The following is a 23,281-nucleotide window of genomic DNA, read 5'->3' as shown; positions in this document are numbered from 1 at the left end:
TACCATTCCATTGGATGAAAAAAATACTGTGTAACAAATATACATAGTTAAGCACTATAAATTTCTTGAATTGTCCATGTCCAAAAAAGGAAAAAAAAAGTTCCAATTTGCAGTCTAAGTCCATCTCTTCTTTGTCAGAGGATGAATGTATGTTTTGTTTTCAGTTCTCTAAAATCAAGGTTGGTCATTCCATTACAGGGTGGTATAACATTCATAGATCATAGATTAAGAATTAGAAGGAGCAAAGATGGCATCTGAGCTTTCCCAAATAACCCTCCAAAAAACTTTAAAATAATACCTCAAAACGAATTCTGGAGTGGCAGAACCAACAAAAGGATAGGGTGAAACAATTTTCCAGCTTAAGACAACTTAGAAGGTTGACACAAAGTCTGTCTTACTGGAGTAAGAGCAGAACTCAGTCCAGGGCAGGCACACCCCAAGATATCAGCAGGCCATGGGGAAGACTGAATTGTCAGTGGTGGCTTCAGAGCTCGTGGTCCATAAATGGTAAGGGGGTTGGACAATTGGTCAGAAGGAGATTACAGGGAACTCTTTGATGGCATTGGGTGCAGGACTCTGTTGCATTGCCCATAAGCAGCTCCTGGTCACAGTCTCAGGATGAGAAAGACCACTACCACACTAGAATGTGCAGCTACAGAGAAGCAAGGACTCAGGACACAGTTCTAGGGTTGAAAAGAATGGTTGTGGTCACTCACAGAAAAAAGCACTGGCCAGGAGAGCAGTGACTACAGCTTTCCTTAGACTATGCCACCTTGGAAGAACTGAAAACTTATGGATCCCCAGACTTGCGTCTGAAAACCATAGGATAAAAAATATGAGACTTGGGACAACGTCCCCTCCACTCCAGCAGAGCCCTTTAACCTAAAGTTAAATGTCAATAAATAGGTTGGAAAATGAGCAAACAACAACAAAAAAACCTGACCACAGAAAGCTACTGTGGTGACAGGGAAAATCAAAACACAAGTTCAGAAGACAACAAAGTCAAAACAGGGATGCCTAAAGCCTCAAAGAAAAATATAAATTGGTCTTAGGCCTGAAAAGAATTCCTGGAAGAGTTCAAAAAGGATTTTAAAAATCAAATAAGAGAGGTAGAGGAAAAATTGGGAAAAGAAATCAGAGTGATACAAGAAAATCATGGGAAAAAAAGAGTCAACAACTTGATAAAGGAGGCACACACAAAAATAAACACTCAAGATAATAACATCTTAAAACACAGAATAGATGAAGTGGTAAAAGAGGCACAAAAATCCACTAAAGAGAATTCCTTAAAAAGCAGAATTTGCCAAATGGAAAAAGATATACAAAAATTTACTGAATAACTTCTTAAAAACTAGAATTGGCCAAATGGAAAAAAGAGGTACAGAAGCTCACTGAAGAAAATAATTCCTTAAAAATTAGAATTGGGCAAGCGGAAGCCAATGGCTCCATGAGACACCAAGAAAACAATTTAAAAAAAAAACAAAAGAATAAAATGTGAAATATCTCATTGGAAAAACAATTGACCTGAAAAATAGATTGAAGAGAGATAATTTAAGAATTATTGGACTACCTGAAAGCCATGATCAAAAAAAAGAGCCTATACATCATATTTCAAGAAATTATCAGGGAAAACTGTCCTGATAACTCTATTATTATATTATAGCCAGGAATATTATAACTAAATTCCAGAAAGTAGAAAATACTGCAAGCAGCCAGAAAGAAACAATTCAAATACTGTGGAGCTATAATCAGGATCACATAAGATTTAGCAGCTTATACATTAAAGGAATGGACAGCTTGGAATATGATATTCCAGAAGACAAAGGGGCTAGGACTATGACCATGAATTGCCTAGTCAGCAAAACTGAATACAAACCTTCAGGGGTAAAAATGATGATTTCTTTTCCCAATTTTTCCTCTACCTCTCTTATTTGAGGTAGATAGAATGCTGGACCTGAAGTTAGGAACATTAGTATAAGCCCAAAGATGAAAAGGTACTGGGGAAGTAGATTTGCAATATGGGAGATTAAGGCAGCAAAAAACTGTTAGGATGCCAGGTGAGGCTGGGCAAGTCTAAGGTATCAGATAACCTTCCCTAGATGTCACCAGGGAAGGGACTGCTTAAAATAGGAAAATGACTGCTAAGAAGGTGGGAGGAAGGAAGCAAACATTTATTAAGTACCTACTGTGTGTCAGGCATTATGCTAAGAATTTTCAAATATTATGTCATTTGATCTCCACAACAACCCTGGAAGGACAGTTGAGGAAATTGAGGCAAACAGTGGTTAATTGATTTGAACTCAGAACTTCCTAACTTCAGGTGCAGCATTCTATCTACTATACTACCTTGCTGCCTCTAAAGTAACTGTCTAGTTCTCAGTTTTACCTAGGACTGGCTCAGAGTACAGATTTTTAAATAAGTAAAGATTTAGAGCCTAGCATGTCCCTGCAGAACTTAATTGGACTCAAGAGTACAGCTTCAGGTTTCCTATGTTCCTCCCCTCCCACCACCACCACCAAAGCACATAGATCCAAGGACCTAGATTTGCAGAATACATTAAAAAATTATGTGCTAAGATTATATTCAAGAGTGGATGAATTCGAAGACAATCAGAAGGAAAGAATAATTTACTCAAGACTAGTATTATAAGAACAACACCAAAAAAATCCCAGCTTTTAATCTCCTAAAGTAGGTTATAAGACCTTTTAGGGTAAGTGTTGCATTTTATTCAATGTCTAGCAAAAGTGTACAAAATAATAAGCTTTTAAATTATAGTCTGATTGACCTCCTCTGGTGAACTGCATCTGCCCAATTACCTGAAAGGATCTTAAGATCATCTAGCCTGGCCCATTCATTTTTTTTTTAACAGATAAGGAAATTGAGACAGCTGACTGACAACTTGTCCAAACTCTACTACAAAAGTAGTACAGACCTAGGATTCTAAGCCCGATCCTCTAGCTCTAAATCCATCTTCTAGTATTCCATGCTTCTACTCATTTCAGTGAGGATATGGTGGTTTGATTGTCATATGACCTGTAAATCTTTTTAGATATTATAAAACCATATAGTAAACAGCATCTTCCCAAAAAAGTAAAGGCCCATCTGCTCAATACTAAAAATACATTTTTACCAATGTTGCTGTAGATAGTGACACATGGAACAAGACTGTGTCTGAAGCACTAAAAAGTACCACTAAAGGAAACTGATAGGCTCAAGATAGTCTGAACAGGCTTTAACATAGAACCAATGTGGAAATCTGTAGACTAGGAGTAAAAGAGGTCATCAAGGAATTGTATGACAAGAAGGTGGGTTGCTCACATGGGAAAGAGCAAGGAAGCCCTTCAGTACACTTTGTGGATCTCCTATAGTGGAATTTGGGGAAAAGATGGTCAAGTTATATATTATGGACAAAAATCAATCTACATCACTGGAGGGAATACCAGAATCTATCAGATCACAGATTCATTTGGGAGCACAGGATCTACTTCCATAAGGTAAAAGCCCCAAACCTGTTTAAGCCATGATTCAGATGAGTAAAGCAGAAACACATCTTATGTTCATCAGCTCAGATAGACTTAGCCTAAGGGAAAACAAAGGGTGGAGTAAGGCGAGGTCATGTTATAAGCAACAAACAGATGTCAGGTTGAGAGACAAGAGGCCCAGTCTCTTGGTCCCAAGTCAAAGGAACCTAGTACCTACAAAGTCTAGGCTTCAGGCTCAAGAGGCAATATTATCACCAAGGGCTAAGCCAAGAATATCTAGTTAGAATCTTCCTCAGGCATATGAAACAGGACTAGAAAAGACTAGTGAAGGTTTGGGTAGTAGGGAGAGAAAGCAAGAAAGACACAACAGGAATATGCTCCCTTTAATCTCCTTGCTAGATACTTTATCAGAAAGTAACCATTTTATCCTTGGGAAAACTGAGTAAAGAAAGGTCATAGACTAAGGTCATCAGTGTCAGCTAGTAGAAGTCTGTCAGCTCAGCAAACCTCATTATAGTTTGTTTTCCAAACATCCAAACCATGACTGATCCAGAGAAAAACAACCTAATAATAATAGTATTGCTAATTAAGAGAGTTATAATATTGCTAAGATAGCTACATTTCATTTTCCAAATTTGCCTTAAGAGGATTCAAGTAGCAAAACACAGCTGATTAGCTTTAGATATAGCTACATAGATTCTAACTCTGGTAATTAAACCTGAGGAGGAAATCTTTGTGAAATGTCTCAAAAGTCCTATCATGATGTTAATGATTCAAAAATACTCAGACAAAATTTATCGGGTTAAGTTTTTTAAGAGTAACGTGACAAGCCTCAATCCTTTCAGAAAATTAATGAAAGACAACTCATTGTGCAAAATCATCAAATTATGTTACTTCCCAAATTCTATCTATGTACACAGAAATGTAACAAGCTAAAACAGTTTCCTGGGGCAATTCAGTGTGGTGGGTGAGGCATGAGATAGTCTTACCATTGCATGAGATCATACAGGGAAGGGGCAGCTTATAACCAAAGTCAAGCCATTGCACACATAAGAGGCACCATGGCAATGAGACTCTGAGGTCAGTTGCTTCCATAAAACCACAAAATGAGGTATGGGGAGATGTTTGTTGCCTCAGGGAGAATGACTGTTTCCCAGATGTCAGTTTTCTCGATCAAAACCCTGATGACCTTTGCTAAATTATGGATATGTACGTAAATTTAGAAAATCATAGTTACATCAAAGAAATGTTCTGCAAATAGACAATCTTCAGATATGAGTCCATTCACATCCCCACCCTCAACAATTTTCGTTATAAACATGTATTATACATATACATATACAATGGAGCTATTTTGTGTTTCTACATCTCTGTTATCTGGAAGTCTCCATTTGTAAGTTCTACTCAAAGAGTTCCCTTCTCTCATAGAGCACAGTATGTTTCCCAGAAAGTCAGGCAGATTTAAAACTGGCCTTGAAATAAATAATGCATTGAACAACAAAAGAGAAGGAACAACCGATAAAGTATCTGTACATTCCCTTGGCCCAACTTTCCCCTAGCCTTACAGCATTGCTCAGACACAGCACATCATACTACAGCTCAAGAGAATCAATGCCCTAAAGCATACTCTCCCCTATGCCCACAAAAGAAAGCAACCCTACCAGATCCCGCTAACTTACTGCATGAGAACCAACTCTCATCTTCCCAAGGAATTTGTAATTTATACATTCTAGGCAATCCCAAGACAACACCAGAACATTCCACACACCAAGAGCTTCATTCACTTCACTGCATTTATTCTCTGTCTTCTAGAACAGACTTACTAACAATAGGGAGTCCTCAGAAGCAAAGGCACAACATGACAATGAAATGCAAAAATCCAGTTGAGACTAGATCCAATTGACAGCATTAAAAACAAAACAAAACCCCCAGCTGTCATGAGAGATTTATAGCACTATGGGCACCACTCCCCTTTCATTATTTTACCTGCTTCAGTGTACTTCAATCCCACTTTTTCTTCTTCGTCTTTTGTCTTTGGAGGTGGCCACACAGCCTGGAGTCGTCCAGGAGTTCTATCATCCTGCTCAGTGGGACTCTGGTCAGCCTATTTTAAAGAAAAAGAGGGCAAGGGAGGGGGGGTGAGGAAGAAAGTTGAATAGAAGGTGGCCAGTATCAATCCATTCTTTTGGCTGCTAAAATTTAATGATACCAGTTGTCTCTATCTTTATCTCATTTAATCCACACAATGAAGAGTGTATTTCATTACCAATGTGGTTCTATTCCAATGATTTTAAATGATCAGTTGTAGTTAAAACAAAAGAAGCCTAAATCTTAGCATCATACAGTTTAAGATGTTAGAGTGAGTTAATGAGTTAGGTGAATTTTAAGAGCACTAAGTATGTGCTAGGAAAAACCAGGTTCCTGTCTCAGTTCTGTTTCTTATTGTGTAGAGCCTTAAGGGAGTGGAATTAAATGCTTTAAAGCTCAGAGAGTCTTAATTTTTTGTTTACCCCAATGACCCTTTTAGCAATCTGGTCAAGCCTATGGACCCCTTCTGAAAATAATGCTCTTAAATATATAAGATTACAAAAAAGAAACTGGTTGTAAATAAAATAGTTATAAAAATTTTTTTTTCAGAACACAAATTCATTGAACCCAGATTAAGAATTTCTGCTATAAAGTTTCTTCTAGCTCTAAGTCCTATCCAATTCTTTTTCAGAAAAAGAATTTTTAAAAGTTACTTCTACATAGTTCTTTTCTCATTCTGGTTAGATCTCTCATAAACAAGAATGAGAGAATAAATATGAAAGGAACTTTAAAGGTAAACTCATTTATATGAATTTTTAAAAAGTAAAGAATATCCACAGTAACTTGTTATCTTGCACCTACTTGAATATCTTCAGTGATAAAGAAGTCACTAGCTCATGAGGCAATCCATTCAATTTTTGATAATCCAGCAGGTTAAGGGAAAAAAAAAACCAACAACTATTCCTCCTATTGATCCAAAATCTACTTCCTTGTAACTTCCACCTCTGGTTCTAATGTTTTTCACTCTAAAGTTTTACAAAGTAAGCATTTTCCAATTTCCACATGATAACTATTAAACACAGCTATGATGTCCCCTCCCCATCCCCAGTTTATTTTTCCCAGGTTAAAAATTTCTGATTCCTTTAATGGGCACTACAATGACACAGTTGAGAGTTCCTATTGCTATCCTGTTTGTCTTCCTCTGGACACATTTTTTACTAGTTTTATGCTCCTTTGTTTACTGAATGCTTATCAAAATGCTTACCTTACATTTTAGCCAAGTGTTTATTTAGCAAGTGTCTGTTCAATAAATGGTTTAAAATGAAAGCTATATTTTATTTGGCAGTTGGGAAAGCCTCCTTTGCCTATATCACCTTCTACTTTGTATCATACTTATGTATATGTAGGTCTTATCCTTATCCCTACTCCCATTAGAGCGTAAGCTACCTGAGGACAACAATTGTTGTTCATCTTTGAATTACCAGCACTTATCACCATGACTTGAACATAATTGTTATTTAATAAATGTTTGTTGGATTGAAGTCATTATTATAGAAACTAGGAATGCTACATATTCAAACACCATACAGACATACACATTTAAGATACATTAAAACTAAATATGCCTATGAAATAGAGGCAATATGGTGTAGTGGCTAGAGAGCAGGCCTCAAAGTTAGGAAGACCTGGGTTTGAGTTCTCCCTCTGACACATACTGGGTGTGTGACCCTGGTCACATTTCAGTGCTCTAGACATGTTCTTGAGAAGTTTCCAGCTTGCAAGGTTAGAGGAATTATTCTCACCTGGGGATTCCCTATAGTACAGAGAATATACATATATACACATATGAAATCACAAGCCTAGTACTTATATCCCTATTTATGAAAATTTACTTGTTTCCTCTTCATATATTTGGAAATTATGGAAAATTGGAAAATTCACTTGTTTCCTCTTCATATATACTATGAAAAATCGCTAATTAGATTTGAAACTAAAGACACTACTGTTACATTGATAGTAAAGTTTGTAGTGTCCAAGCAATTTCAGGGGTTCTGTAAAAGTGTAAGGCCAGTCATTTCCTATAACTATTGGCCAAAACACAACTCAATAACTAATTCTCTTATTTCCTTGATATGTCTTTGAAAAAAAGAACAAAATGATCTTCAAGTTAAAACTGTTTTCTAGATAAAGCTAAATTATTTTCCAAAGCAACCAGTTTCCCAGTGGGCACAGTATTGTGTCTTCATGCTTACGGCAATTATTCCATGAAATTATTTTCTCCAAGGTATACAAATAATAAGATCACAGATTTAGAGCACGAAGGACTCAGAGGTCATCTAGTCCAACTGCATCATTTTATAAATGAGGGAAATGAGACCTAGAGAGGTTAAATGATATGCCCAAAGACACATGGATAGTAAAGTAATGGAGCAGAAACTCAAACCCATATCCTCCAATGTCCTTAACCCCAAATTTATAATTGTAAGTCAAAATATTATGAGCAAATATTCCAACAGAAAATTTTATTGTTATATAAGACTTCATTTTATTTACTGGAGAGATATTTGTTAACTTTGGTAAATTATCTGTTTTAGTTTTATGATTAGAGAATCATAGGATTTAGAGCTAAAAGGAACCTTAGAGATGGTTTATCCCAACCCTCACATTTTGCAATAAGGAAACTAAGAAACAGAAGGTTAAGTGATTTGTCATAAAAGCCAGGATTCAAACCTAGGTACTCTGAACAAATCTGGTTCTTTTATTTATGCTGTTCAGTTACATCAACATGCTCCATTTCCCTTTTATTCTACCATTATTTTTATTAGAGAAACTCAAATTATTATTACACCCCTCACTATTCCCTAACATTCAGATGGAGAAACTATTTCAATCAGCCTTTCCAGAGTTATCCACTTGAAGTTTCAAACTAGATCCCAGGACTCCCAAATCTCAGTTTTGGGGTTATTTTTACTTTTTGTCTCTTCCCTAGGGTTAGGTTATTTTTGTATGTTGTCTTCCTTAAAATTTTAAACATGCTTACTAACGGAAAGCCTATAGGTCTCTTTCTACACTCTGTCATGCCCAACTTTTGCCGCTGGCACTTGTGAGGAAGAGAATGAATTGAAAGCTGTCTCATATGACAAAATAATAGAGCTAGAAAGGATCTTAGAAGGTCACAGGGTCAACCCCTTTATTTCCTAGATGAAGGAAGAGAGGTAAAGTGACTAAAAAGGTTGATAATCACAAAGCTGAGATTAGAAGGAAACAAGCACTTATTAAGCACCTACTATGTGCTAAGGGCCTCACAGATATTATCTCATTTGATCCACCCAACATCTTCGGTGGTAGGTGATATTATTTCCCATTTTACAGATGAAGAAACTGAGGCAGGCAAAGGTTAAGTGACTTGCCCTGGGTCACATGGCTAGTGTCTGAGGCAGAATTTGAACTCAGGTCCTCCTGATCCTAGGACAAGTGCTCCATCCACTGTACCACCCAGCAATTTTAGGTATCCTGATTCTGAGTATTATGTTTTATCAACATTCTTCCCCGAATTTTTTCATCTTTATGAATTTCTTACAAATAGGGGAAACTATTTGATTATCCCTTTCAGGAGTACCAGAGAAGCACATGTCAGGGTTAGAAGTGAATTAGAAACACTCTAGAACAGGGGTTCTTAACCTGGGGCATGTGAACTTGCCTCTTTAATATTCTGATAACTGTATTTCAATATAATTTTTTCCCTTGTAATTCCATACATTTTAAAACTATTTTATTTTAAATAAAGAAGTCTGGCTATAGATTTTACTAGACTATCAAGGGAGTCAATAATAAACACGGACCAAAAAAAGTTAAGAGGTTCTGGTGTAATCCTTTCATTTGAGAGACAAAGAGACTGAGGCTAGAGAGAATGCGACTTGTCCAAAACCACAGAGGTAGTAAGTGGCAGATCTGGGACAACAACCCATGACTTCTGATTCCAAATCCAGAGTTCTTTCCACCATACCATACTCTGCAACTGAGGGTTCCAAACTCAATGTGCAGTCCCTTTCAGTCCTGTCATTCCTAACTGCAAAGGTTTAAAAGCAATATATTAACATAATGTTTGGCACATAGAAGGTTCTTAATAAATGTTTGTTGAATGAATGAAATTCTGTCCATGCTATTCATTTCCCATGGGATATAACCAATTCAGTCCATTTCTGAAGCAGAGACTGAGTTGTTACAGGGGCATAACCAAAAGGCATGGAAATCATAAACCTGGGACTGAATGTCCAGGAACTGAAAGCACATGGTTAGGTTGCTTTTTTGTACCTATTTTTGTTTTGTTTTGGAGTGTAATGTTCACTATAATACTCAAATAGAAAGTAGCAGAATAATTAGCATTCCTCAAGTCCCACCAACTATTGTTTGCAGATCCCACCTTAATAATCACCCAGAAAAAGATTGTGGGGAAAAAGAACAACCACCTCCATTTAGCCCTAAAGTAGGAAATGCAACTCTACATACGCTTCTGGAATCAGACGAGCTGTCCCCTGACCTGGACTTGGACCTCTCAAACACAGCTCTTAGCGACTCCTTCTCATGCCTCATCTTCCGCTTGATGGCTTCTAATTCAGAAGTGTCAGCTGTCGACCCTTTTTTGGGGGGCCGCATAAAAAAGGCTTTAAAGGTCTCCAGGGCAGTCTCTGGGGGTTTAGGTTTAACCTCTTCATTCTGAGATGGGACTTCTTCAGTCTTGCACTGACTCTCTTGATCAGTATCACTACCCATCTCTTCTTCCTTGGACTGCTCACATACTTCTTTTTGTTCAGTTTTGGGCATATCAATGTTTAGCAGCTGAGAGATCTGCTCCAAGAGAGTGGGAGTGGCTTTCAGGTCTGGTGTTTTCTCCCCACTCTTCCTAGAGAGTGTCCCCGGTAGGGCTCGAGATTTTTGGACAGGTTGTGTCAGCTTAAGTAAAGCCAGGTCACTGTCCTTTGGTTTAATTTCAGTGATTGTCTCACCTCCCTCAGTGGTGGCCCCCTTCTTTAGCACACGTAGCCCACTAAAGAAGGCTGGGAGTTGGAAAGATTTCTCCCCTGATGCTTCTTTTTTGGAAGTGGCATTTTCAGAGATCCCAGCCAATGAGCTCTTATCTACTGTCCAAGCTATGGTGGAGGAATCTTCTTCCCCAGGATGGTCCTGTCTGGGGCCCAACCCTGTGGACAGGCTATCTTCTCTTTGCTCCAAATCACTCATTGACTCAGATGGAGTCACTGAACAAACTCCTGCACTGAGTTCCATTTCATTCATCTCATTCATGGGTTCATTTTTTCTAGATTCCTCTGGGGTTTCTTTTGGGTCCACAGATGGCTCAGGTAAAACAGAACTGTCTGGTGTTGTACTGATACTATTTGTACCCTTTTTCACTTCCAGGCCTTCACCCTCAGAATCTGAATCACTGGTGGTATGAACAAGGGTCCCATGAACAAGAAGAACATCATCTCTGCTTGGACTCAGAGGAGAGCATGGATGTGGCTCTTGCCTGAGAAGAGACCCTCCATCTTGTTCTTTCCCAGGGCATCCTTCCTTCTCTGGCTCAGGCTCCACATTTGTGTTACCTTCACAGTTCAGGAGACCAGGTGGAAACTGGGCCTTGGCCTCCTGATCCTTGTCATTGCTCCCCAGCTGCAGCTGAGGCTCAGAGCCCAAATTTCGGAAGGCTTTAAGCACAGCATCCTCCTCTGCTGGCTTCGTGGATTCCAATTTAGAAGTAAATCCAAAAAAGGATTTCATGGAAAACTTACTCAGGATAGATTGGGTTATTTCAATGCCATCTTCTGTTGGATGCTCAGGTCTGGGGCCGTCACTGCCATTCAGAGAATTGTCCTCGTCTTCCATGTCTTCCAAAACATTCAAATATGTTCCTGGTGCAAGTGACTGCCAGGCTCCCGCTGGCTCAGTTTATCCCATCCATCAAGAGAACCCAACAACGGCTGGCAACCAGTCTCTTCAATTGACACAGTTAACAAACTTGGTCTCTCCTTAGGTCACTGTATCCTTCTTCCTGTTTTAGTTATGAGGTGACTAGGTCAACTTTAAAACGTCTGTCAAATTTTACAGCCCAAAACAGCCGAGAGCCTTTGCACCTTTACTACATACAACCCAGGGAAGCTTCTCCTCAGCCACTTCCGTATTTATTCCCGGCACAAAAGGCTTTTTGTAGGACAGAAAGTCAGCCTGCGACTCTGTAATCTCAGCCGAGAACTCCACCGATGAGCTCCGCCCCAATTCCTGCCGTTCTCCTGGTTATATTCAACTTCCTCCTTGTTGAGAAAGTTGAGGTTCCCCGAACACGCTGGGCCGGTCAGCCTGCGCTGACAGCGTCTGTCTGGCTCTCTGGGAGGAGTAGCCCAAGAGAGTTTCAAATGAGATTCAGCAGAAAACTTCAGAAAACCGCTCACATATCATCTTTTCAGTTTTGATTACAATCAGAGGGCCGGGCCAAAGCAGGCAAAAACATCTCCACCCCAGACGGGGCATTCACAAAATCCAAACCAAAGTGAGACAGAGAAACAGAAAAGTCGCAAAATGCCCAGAGTCCTCAAGGTTTCTTGAAGGATAAAATTACTGCCCATGAAGTTGCATTTCCCTCCCCAAAAAAGTTGTGCTTTCTTCCGTTTCCCCACAGGTTTCATCTGGAATGCAGATTTCAGCTGCCAGGGCCAGTGAAGGAGAAAACCAACACGACTGGTTTCAGATTACTGGTGTTGTAGCTGCGCCTGTGTTCTACAAACAGGTACTTAGTAGGCACATTCATCACCACGCCCAGTGCCTGTAAGTTATACCAGTGGCAGAGTAAACCGCCAGCCCTGGATGCACCTTGAATGTGTAACATTCTGACTGCTTCTTCACAGGGAGTGAAACTTCTCTATTTCCCAAGGAAAATCCTGGCTGCAGAGGGGCAACCCCCTGCTCACCCCTCCCTGACACCACGCTCCCCACCACCTTTAGGATAACATATCACACTGAATAAAGTTCTAGTTACCTCAGGCAAAATGCAACCTGTCATTAGGCAAACTGATATGAGGACTGTTGCCAGGGGGACAAATTTCCTCAAAGTCTAAAGGATTTTATAAGGCTCACACAAGCCTCTGTGGTCAGAGCCAAGTCACCAAATAAATACACAAACGCAAGCTCATTACCACCACACCTCTTACTTACTAAGACTGGAAACTAAAGATGTGTAAAAATACTAGCTTTGTTGCCTAGTTTCTGAGCTGTCCTCTGGGATTATTTCTAGACATGCTTTCTAAAGCCAAGCCAAACACAAATCTATACAGAGTACCTACTATGTGCAAGCACTGTGTCGCTAAGCACGGTAAGGGCATACCAAACTTGTTTAGTAATTATTAGTTATGAATATGTCCAGTTTGCTCTGAACAAAAGTGTCAAGAAGAGTGAGTCCAATTAATACAAAGTTTTTAATGTTAATGTTATCTAATGTAATCTAAAAATGTTAATACAAGTTAATACAATCTCACACCAAAAGATAAGCCCTGTGTGATCAGTATGGAAAGGACTAGGTGAGGTATACACTGGTATTTTCAGTTACATTCTCTACTCATAGACAACAATTTGCAATTTTGGGATTTTGAGAACTGGAATACACAACACAAATGAGCTGGTCTTCACATCTGTGCAATGGGCAACATGTTCAGTAATCTACCTTAGCTAGTTTGTTGCAATGATTTACCTTAGTCAGCTTCTGTGAAGCACAAATAATATATAATTAGGAAGCACTTGATCCAATGCAATTCTCTATAAATATATGTCTATTTAAAGATGTGAATGCATATTGAACAATTCACTTATTAAGTGTGAGGCACTTGAATAACCAGTGGAAATATAGTTTCGAAATATACACGCACGCACATATATATATATACGTATATATATATATATATGTATATATACATATATATATATTTGTACATGTGTGTTTGTGTGTGTGTTCTAGCCATTGCCCCCAAGAAGCCTACAAGCTATCTATATCTATATCCATCTATCTACATACACATACACATGCAGATTGTAAGAGGCATATTTATACATATATATGTACACACTCATCTGTGCATATATGGGAATGAATAGGTTATATAATTTTTCACTGACACATATAGGAAATACCCTTTATCAAAGACATTTGTTGTTCCATTTTCACCACAAGATCAAATTTATCTTTCCGCATTCGGCCTTCTAATTCAAGGATGTCAGCTTATTGACTAGGCTGGATAAGCACCAAGATGCTAGAGAGAATCTCAGACATGACATGGTGGTTTCAAAATAGGCTTGCTTCTTGTTCAGCAGAGTTACTCATTACAGATCATTATTACAAAGCTCCAACTTTTCTGACAAAAAAGGAAGGAGAAATTAACAAACTAAATCCTTTTCAAAAATCAAACCTGAGACCCTTGTAGACAAACAAATATTTAGGGTAGGTGTGGGAAGGGGTAGACATGTCACACAAGGTGTTAAGTGAGAAGGTCTGGTCCAGAAGTGGGGAACCTGCCCCGGTTTTGGTCTATAAGATCATGGCTTTAGAACAGGCTCTAGAACTCCCTTAGCGCAGGGAATGTGTGTGTGCGCAGATCCATACTCATATCTACACATATATTATTATGACTATATTTCAATATAGGCAGTTTCCATTGTAACCTAATTTATTTTTTGCATTAAAAAAACATTATTTGAGAAGGGATACATAGTATTCACCATTCTGCCCAAGGGATACAGGACAAAAAGCAAAGTTAAGAATACCTCCTTTAGAGGTAGAAGGGGTCTGTCTCAAAGACCATCTAGAACAAACCCCTTACTTTACAGATGAGGACTAAGAAAATCCAGTTGACTTGCCTAAGGTCACACAAGTAGTTAGGATTTGAATGGAAGGTCCTTTAAATTCAGAGCCAATCCTCTTCCCACTGTACCACGCTGTCTCTCTACTAATAACTCACTATATTTTGGTTTCTAGAAAAGGACATAGTAGGACACTGGATGGAAGGGGCAACAGCAAACAGCTGGGTCTTTACGAGCTATATATAGTGGAATGATAGATGTCTCATCTCATCCTGATGCCCAAAGGCAGTGTAATTTAAGTGAGGAGAATCATAGATTCATAGAACTGAGAAATGAAGGAAGCCTCAAGACAGGGAGATCATCTGGTCCAATCCGAGGCAGGTAAGGTGTTCTTATTCCCCTTTTATAAATGAAGAACTGAAGTCCAGTGAGGTTAAGTGACTAGCCTTGGGTCAGACAGCTAACATGTGATAGTGACAGATGGAGGCTAGGTTTCCTGACTCCTCATGGAATACTTTTCACACTATACTATGCTGCCTCTAAGTTTTCAAGGACATGAAATCTCCCTCCAAGTGCCAGTAGCTGTCTCTTACCATCAGACCAGGGAGCTCAGTGTCATTGTGGTGAGTTTTACTATAGAAATGGAAAAGCAGATTTAGAAGTTAAATGAACAAATACTTAGTAAATATGACTTATTATATTCAAGACGTTATGCTAGGTAGGCCCTAGAGATACAAAAACAAAAACCAGCATCACAGAATGTTAGAAATGAAAGGGACCTTAGGGGTCACCTCATCTATGAGCCACGTTTTACAGATGAAGAAACTGAAGCCCCAGAGAGGTCAGGTAACTGACCCAAGGTTAGAAAGTTAATGAGAGGGCAAAGACTAGAACCCATGTTTCTTGTCTCCCATAGCCAATTCCAGAAAACTGAAGATAAAAATAATCATTCTTCACTGACAAAATTTTAAAGGGAAATTTAACAGATTTCCTTTTAAAAGCCAAGAAGAGATCCATTAATATTGGCCTTGATTACAGCAAGTTGTACATAACAGATTTGCATTTCCATAGGCTATCATCTTTTTTTATTATGCTATGTTATCGAAAGGCTTGTTTTAATCCATAAATTAAAAATACAATAAATTTTCAAAAAATTAAGTAGGTCAAAGAATCCTAGTGTAGCAGGGGGCATAAAGAAATCACCTAGTTTTTGAGGTTTTTTTTCCCCTTTCCTTCACGAAGTATGACATCTAATATAGCCACACAAAGGAGTATATTCCAATGGACTTAGAGTAAATGACTGGGATTGGGCCTAAAAAGAATGACCATCTAAGTATGTGGACATGTGTGAGCCACCAACTAACAAAGACTAACTAAGCACCAACAACTTATAAAGACACCATCTAAACTTGATCAGGATGTCCATAATGATTATAATCAAGATGATCTCCCTAAATATAACAGCAATTCCTCCTATCTGCTGCTCTCAGTCTGTTTCCAACCTGCTATCTTAGTCTACTTGTTCTGGTCTCAAGATACCTCTATAACATTTATTATACTTGATAGTTTTTACATGTGTACAATGGACCTCACAATGATTTACTTTAGACAGCCATAATAAGATACAAATAGCAAATAATTTTGAAGTACTTGACCTACATAAAGGTTTCTATAAACAGGTTTTATAACAACTCTTGCTTGCCCAGCTACTCGGGATCTGAAATATATTCTCTGAATTAGGTGACCAGGGAATTTTTCCTTTTTTCTTCATCCCACTATAATCCCAGCTACACTCAGATTGAAGATGTAGTCAAGTATTCTTCATCCCAATGAGGATAGCCACCAAATAAGAAGATGACTTGTCTCACCAAAATAGTAAACATAGCAAGAGATAAAGTCTTCCCTACCATCTGTCCCTGGAAAACAAGGATTCGGTGCTAGCTTCTCCCCTTTCACGGAGTATAGGGGCATGTGATTTTGGAACTTAAATGGGCCTTTTGGGTCATCTAATCTAGCCCCTTTATTATAGAGGTGAGGAAACAAAGGCTCCAAATTATCAAGTGAATATTGCAAGATCATGTAACTATTGGCAGAAACAGAATAAAAACTCATCTCTTTAAGTCCAGTGGTTTTTCCACTGTATTACAAGGCCCTTAGCCTGATACTGTAAGTAAATATGGCTTTAAAAATAGTTTTCCAAAGCCATTAGGCCATTGAAGTTCTATGCAAACTACAAAATGAACTTTGCTCATCTTCTTCCCCATTCCTTTTTACTGCTCTCCTGATTTTTACTGGTTACTGATTACTCAGCTAAAAGGATGTCCTTGTAGAGAGAAATTCTGATAAAAGCAACCTCCAGAAGGGAAGAAAAAAATGAGGCAAAGTAGATTCGGTTTCTCCTAGGTATAGTGCCTGATTCCTGTGATTTTAGCTCCTACTTTCTACATCTCTCCTTGGTCTAAATTCCAAAGGGAGTCAGTCATTTATGGTTCAATTGACTATTACTAGAACCAGATACCTAGGAAAATGGGTAGAATTAGAGAGTAAGTAAAGAATGCTAAGGAGCAGAAATGTGAAGAAGTTCACTGAGGGGGCAATCTATAAGTAGGAACTATTTGAGATGAGAACAGGTGAGGAAAGAGTAAGGGCCTAGGAAATAATAAAGAAACAGTGGGATTATGGTGTAAAGGAAGGATAAAGGTCATTTTTTGTTTGTTTTATTTGAGGAGTGCTGCCAAATTTATCAAATTACCCAAATGATTATATGGGAAATTGCACATATAGGTGGAGTTGAGAGAGCTAAGTCAGAATCACAGCATTCCAGAATGGGAGGGGACCTTACTGGCCATTTATCTCTACCCTTTCACCTTTACAGATTAAAAATAAAGCCCACAGAAATTAATTAATTTCTCTCAGGTCTCACAGTCAGGTAATTGCAGAACTAGGATCTGACTACAGGTCTCTCAACTTCCAATCCATTTCTTTTTCCCCTAAAATACTAACTCTACATCTCCCTCATTAATTTGGTCAGTGACTTGACCCTTTCTATAACTCAGCTTCTTCCCCACATAATGTTCCTTTATCTGGGACAAAATGGACAATAACACACTTGCCTAACTCATAAGCAAATATGACTAAAACGAAGAAATCCAGGAATACTCTTTGAGCTCCTGGAAGGGCACAAGAAGTATAACTTTGAAGTATTTTCCTTACCTTCATGATGTTCTAAGACCATCTACCATTTAAGTCCTATGAATGCCTGATTGAGAGCATTCCCTGTGGGTCCAACCTATTTAAACTCAACAACTGAGTTTAGTCAATCAGTACAAATCAAGTGCACCTTCACATTGCAAGAAATACAGGTTGTAGCAATTAGGGTCTTTTCCCCTTAGAGACTTTAAGGCCAAAAGTTTCCAAGGGTGTGGTTTAATGAGGTTCTCAAAAGGCTTAACAGAGTCAGAAAATGCTGGAAAACAAGAAAGTGAAGGGAAGACTATAAGAGGGAAAATTAGTAGAGCCAGGGACATACTCAAAAGTCTGAAAGAAAGGTAAGAGTGAGGATGTATATGAATCTGAAGTTCTAACAGTGCGGGGCCGTGATCAGTAGGAGAAGGGGTTTGAACTAGCATTTAGTACAATATTATATCCTCATAAAGACTGGATAAGTATACCTTGGCTAAAGGAATTATCTGTGGCCCTGGAATTCTCTGTGACTATCTTATTCCCCATAACCCAATTGTCTTTCTGATTCTCCATCCCACATTCAGACCTTATGATCCTCTTCCCAGAGTACTTTGGAGTCCTCTAAATTGGTTTACCTGTCACCAGCATCTCAAATCTCAAATATTCTTCATAGTTTCATTGGATTGATCTCCTTAAAGCTCTCCCTTCATCATATCAAAAGACCAACTTGTATTGTTGTTAGTCTTTCATGTTCACAGAGAACCAATGATATCACAATGTTGGGGTCAAGGTACAGTGTGTTAGACTGTGGCTGATCAGTCCAATACAAGCTCCAAGGGCTCTACCACAGGTCAGACACAAATAATCCATTTGAACATTTCAGATGTTGATGCCTCTAGATTTGCCCATGTCATGTTTCTTTTGTGCTACTTTGATGCTTCTTTGCTTACCAAGCACAAAATGAAAATAGCCCTGGACTTGGGCTCAAAAGACCTAAATTCAATTCCTGGCTCTACTCCTCCACTCTAGTTGGATAGTCTCAGTTTTCTCATCTGTAAAATGGGGATAACACAATATTTCAATCCTCATTTGATAGATTAATAATAATAATAACAATAATAGCTAACATTTATATAGTGCTTACTATGTGCCAGGCACTGTGCTAAGCACTGTACATTTATTATCGGCATTTGATCTTCACAACAACCCTGAGAAGTAGTTGTTTTACAGTACTTGTGATTATGTTTAGAGGATCAAAAAAGATAATTTATGTATAGGTCTGTGGGGCCAGATGTGTGATTTCATCAGCATACATCAAATGAGAAAAGCCAATGCAAATCAGCAAAACTGTCATGCATCTTTTAGGCTTAAAGAGTTTGTCTAGGGCCCTGGCAAGTTAAGTACCTTTACCCACGGTGACAGCCAATATTTGTCAAAGGCATAACTTGAAGACACGTCCTTCTGACTCAGAGGTCTACCATATAGCTACTATTCCAGACTGCTTCTGATGAATATATACTTCTTTGTAAATTTCAAGGTGCTATCTGTATATACATGATAATAAAACTGTAATCATAGTTGCTATTCATTTTTTAAAGTCCTTTTTAGGAAGTATTAGACTACCTAGCCTAGGAAAGACATAGTTCAAGAAGTATTATCTTTTCCTAAAGTTTTGTATACTCAGAAGTCAGGGCTCATATATTAAAATCAAACATGCAATAGAAAATACTATGTTACTCAGAGATATGTACTATTCTACCATAAATAGTTCCATGTCATGACTTTCCTGGGGCAGGCTAGTAAAGTTTCTTGAGCTTCAATATTTCCTTCTTTAACGCAGAAAGGAGGATGTTGTTGAGCCATAGAGAGAAGACGAAAAGAAGACCTGGAGATCTTGGCACAAGATTTTGCAAACATATTCAAAGTATGAACTGACTTTTGACACAGCCAGGACAAAGAATGCATGATGCTCCAATAATAATTTTCTATATATTTTTCATTTGAATATTATTTCCCCAAATGGAAAATGTATCCTTACCATATGCTGGGCTTCAAGAGTGAAATCTCCTATTTACCTAATTATTCATATTTCATTTTCACCCCTAAAAGAGGAAAGGAATCTATTTTGACAACAGTAAAAAGAAAAATCTCCTGAGATCAAAGCTCTGCAATTAAAACACAGACATTTGCAAAATCATCTGCGAATCTAAGGGATGTATTTGTGAGAGATATTTTCTTTTTAAGCATTCTAGGTACAACGATGAGAGGTACAGATATGAAGCTGTTAATTAGAGAAGCCCCAGGGCAGAGGATGAGGGTAGCACACCATACGTATGAAGCTCTCTTTCCTTAGAGGTGTTTTTTTTTTCTTATTGATGTTACTTAAAAATTGAAATGTTAATATTTATAAGGCCCCCTATTAAGATGTAGGGCCTATCTGATATTGATGCTGAAGCACTAAAATAAAACTTAACCCTTTGCCACTGGAAAAAAAGTGAAATCTCCACCAAGCGCAACTATGATTCCAATTTCCTTAATCAAATAACTACATGGAGTTTTCAGAGGTGTACTGGAAAGTTGTAAGCCTTTTCCCCCACTTTTACGGATGTTAACAGTCAAGTGGGGTAACACCATAGAGAGGGCCAGTAATTTACTTTTTTTAATTTTGAATTTAATGAAAACAAAAAGGAGCATTTTCATATACAAAGCAGAACAGAAAAAGATATGTGAAACCATGCATTATAACTATGTATAGCTTGTTTTTTTTAAAAAAGAAGTTATAAAAATTTAACATGTTACTTTCAAAGCTGTGCTCCCCTATGAAGTTCCTTCTATTCCCTTATCTGCACTTTTAAAAGATGCTTTAATGACTTTTAATTTCTCTTCTTTTTTTTTTTGGAAAGGGGAGGAAAGTTGTACTACCTTCCTTCCTTTCCCCCGAAAAATCCAATCTCGAAAATAAAAAGGGAAAACTGCAATCTTTGTACCAACATTGTCAAGCAAAACAAACTCATTTCTTTGCCCTTCAAAAATGTATTTCCCCCTCTGCACCTTGAGACCATTACCCATCTTTCAGAAAGTGGGTAGCATATGTCATCATCTCTCCTCTGGAGTCATTAGATAGTCACTAGATTGTTCAAAGCATTTAAATATTTGCAAGTTGATTTTCTATGTTGTTACTATATTAAATTATCTATTATAATTTTATATAATTGATATTATATAATATATACATTATGTATAAATTATTCTATACCTTCCTACTCTACTCTGCATCAGCTTATGCAAGTGTTCCCAGTTTTCTCTGGAACTAGAAGAGCCAGTAATGTCAAGAATGGCAGAGATGGCTGGAGAGCTAGCATCTCTATCGTGCGATATGCCATTATCACTATTCATCACAGATTCACTGATCACCTTGATTCACTGATCACCTTGACCTCTTCTGTCCCTTACCTTGGTCACTTCTGGATCCCTTGCAATGCTAAGTTATACAAGCAGCCAGTTCTTAATTATTTTTCTCTATATTCTGTGTTCTTTTTTTGGAAATTAAAAGCAGTCATTCCCAGCTCATATCTCTCTTGAAGATATTTTATACTCTTTAAGAAACACAATCAAGAAGAAATGAAAGGATCTTCTGGATTATCCTGAACCCCTTTACTTGATGATATTTGTCCTACTACAATGAATAATTTGGTTTGGACATGCCAGTTTTCAAAGTGAAACTAATGACATGTAATCCCTCATGTAGCTTGGTTTCACAGGGGAGAACCATTGCTTATTTTGATTTTTTTTTAAAAATTATTTATTCTGAAGATTCTGAATTTAAACACCAAGTAAAACAGGCATTTCTGTTTCCATACACACAACATAACTGAAGAAGAAGATTGTACACAAAACTGTTGGTCTCATACACAGCTTGCTTTTCTTTTAAACAGATAATAAATTCAATATGTAACTTTCAATGCTTTCCTACTTGTCTATGATTCCAGCTTTCCTTATTTTTTCTTGTGTACATTTTTAAAAAAATGCTTCAAGACTCTATCTTTTTTTTCTTTTCTTTTCTTTTTTTTTGCTACCCTATCCTTATTTAGCCTTTCCCTCCCACCTCAACTCCCAATCTGTTATTTATTGTAAATGAGGAAACCGTAGGGGTGTGTGAATTTCTATTTTGCTGCTATTACTGAACTGATGAGAAATCTGCATACTCCTTGATTCTGGGAGGTATTTATTTTATTGGATCAGCTAATCTTCCTTCAGTAGCAATTTTTAAAGTAGTTAAGATAGCCACAAGTGAGATATGAGTTAGAAATAACCATTTGCAGTTCCCAAGAAGAAATGTATCTGCATATATGTGTATATATATATATATGTATATATCTTCATATATATAATCTCCATATATATATCCATATATATGTATATATCTGTATCTTCATATATATACATTTCTATATATGTATAGATATAGATATAGAATAGATATAGATAGTACTAAGTGATCAGTCTCTGAAGACTTACTTAGGTAACAGTGAACTCACTACCTCATAAAATAAATGGCCCATTCTAGTTTAGGACAAGTCGTATCAGGGAAAAATAAGTCCTTTTCTATCCATTGTCATAGTTCTGTCCTCTGGAGTTACAAAATGTAAGTCTAGTTCTTTCCCCTATAACAGACCATTTCCAAGGTTCATTCATCATAACCAGTTCTTTCAAATGATATTCGTATGATATGATTTTGAGTCCCCTGACCATTCTGATCACTCTCCTCTAGATATATTCTAGTGGTAGCCAGAACTCAAAATGATATTCTAGATATGATCTGAAGAGTAAATCTAATGTCTTCCTTATTCTGCATACTACACTTTTACCATTACAGCCAAAGATCTCCTTGACTTTTTTAATGGTGACCTCATATTGTCATAATTTGAACTAAGAGCCAACTAAAATCTTTATGTCTTTTTTCATATGAATTACTTCTAAGGTATATTTCCACTTTCTGATGTTTTTAACCTGAGTGCAAGGCATTTTATTTATCCCTACTAAATATCATCAACCCATCATCCATTAGCCTGTTAATCTCTTTTTTTTTTTTTTTTTTTTTTTGCTTTTTGGCAGGGCAATTGGGGTTAAGTGACTTGCCCAAGGTCACACAGCTAGTACATGTGTCAAGTGTCTGAGGCCGGATTTGAACTCAGGTGTTTGAACTCTGACTCCAGGGCCAGTGCTCTACTCACTGCGCCACCTAGCTGCCCCCTGTTAATCTCTTTTTAAAATCTCAATTCATCCTCTAATCGATGCATTAGCTATCATTCTCAATTTCATATCATCCAGAAATTTGGCAACTTGCCTCCCAAATCTTCATCCAAACCACTGATTAAGATTTTGCCCAAGACAGCGCCAAAGCTATATCCTTCAGCTTCCCTCAACCATCTTGTAGTTTTGCTATTATTTTTCTATAACATCAATTTAAGGACTTTTTAATAAATGATTCTCTATGTTGGGCAATAAAGAGTCTCTTCCCACATGCTTTCATATGATTATCTTAGCCATAGTTAGGAGCTAGGTCCAGCCTGGTCTCCAGCTTATGATTTAATTCAATAAATCTTTTTTAGAATTTTAATTAATTATCTTCAAGTAGAGGCAGCTAGGTGACATAATGGATAAAGAACATTGGGCTTGGGATCAAGAAGATATCTTTATGAGTTCAAATCCACCCTCAGACACTTTCTAGATGTATGACCCTGTG

At 37.7% G+C, this 23,281-nt stretch overlaps 1 protein-coding gene across 2 annotated transcripts in view; it reads right to left on the bottom strand.

Annotated features, from left to right (window-relative positions):
- The window catches only part of FMN1 (formin 1), a 495,511-nt gene that overhangs the window by 331,591 nt on the left and 140,639 nt on the right, over positions 1 to 23,281 (bottom strand). The window contains exons 1-2 of one of the 2 annotated variants that reach the window (XM_036735851.1): positions 10,021 to 11,394; positions 5,470 to 5,587 (exon numbers count right to left, since the gene is read on the bottom strand). In XM_036735851.1, the coding sequence (XP_036591746.1) occupies positions 5,470 to 5,587; positions 10,021 to 11,394 (1,492 nt within the window). Of the gene's footprint in view, positions 1 to 5,469; positions 5,588 to 10,020; positions 11,395 to 23,281 lie in introns of those variants that run through there. The other variant, XM_036735850.1, reaches the window with a different exon arrangement.

The sequence above is a fragment of the Trichosurus vulpecula genome, chromosome 8 (assembly GCF_011100635.1).
Source record: "Trichosurus vulpecula isolate mTriVul1 chromosome 8, mTriVul1.pri, whole genome shotgun sequence".
Lineage (NCBI taxonomy): Eukaryota > Metazoa > Chordata > Mammalia > Diprotodontia > Phalangeridae > Trichosurus > Trichosurus vulpecula.
This window is presented reverse-complemented; position numbering and strand designations above follow the sequence as displayed.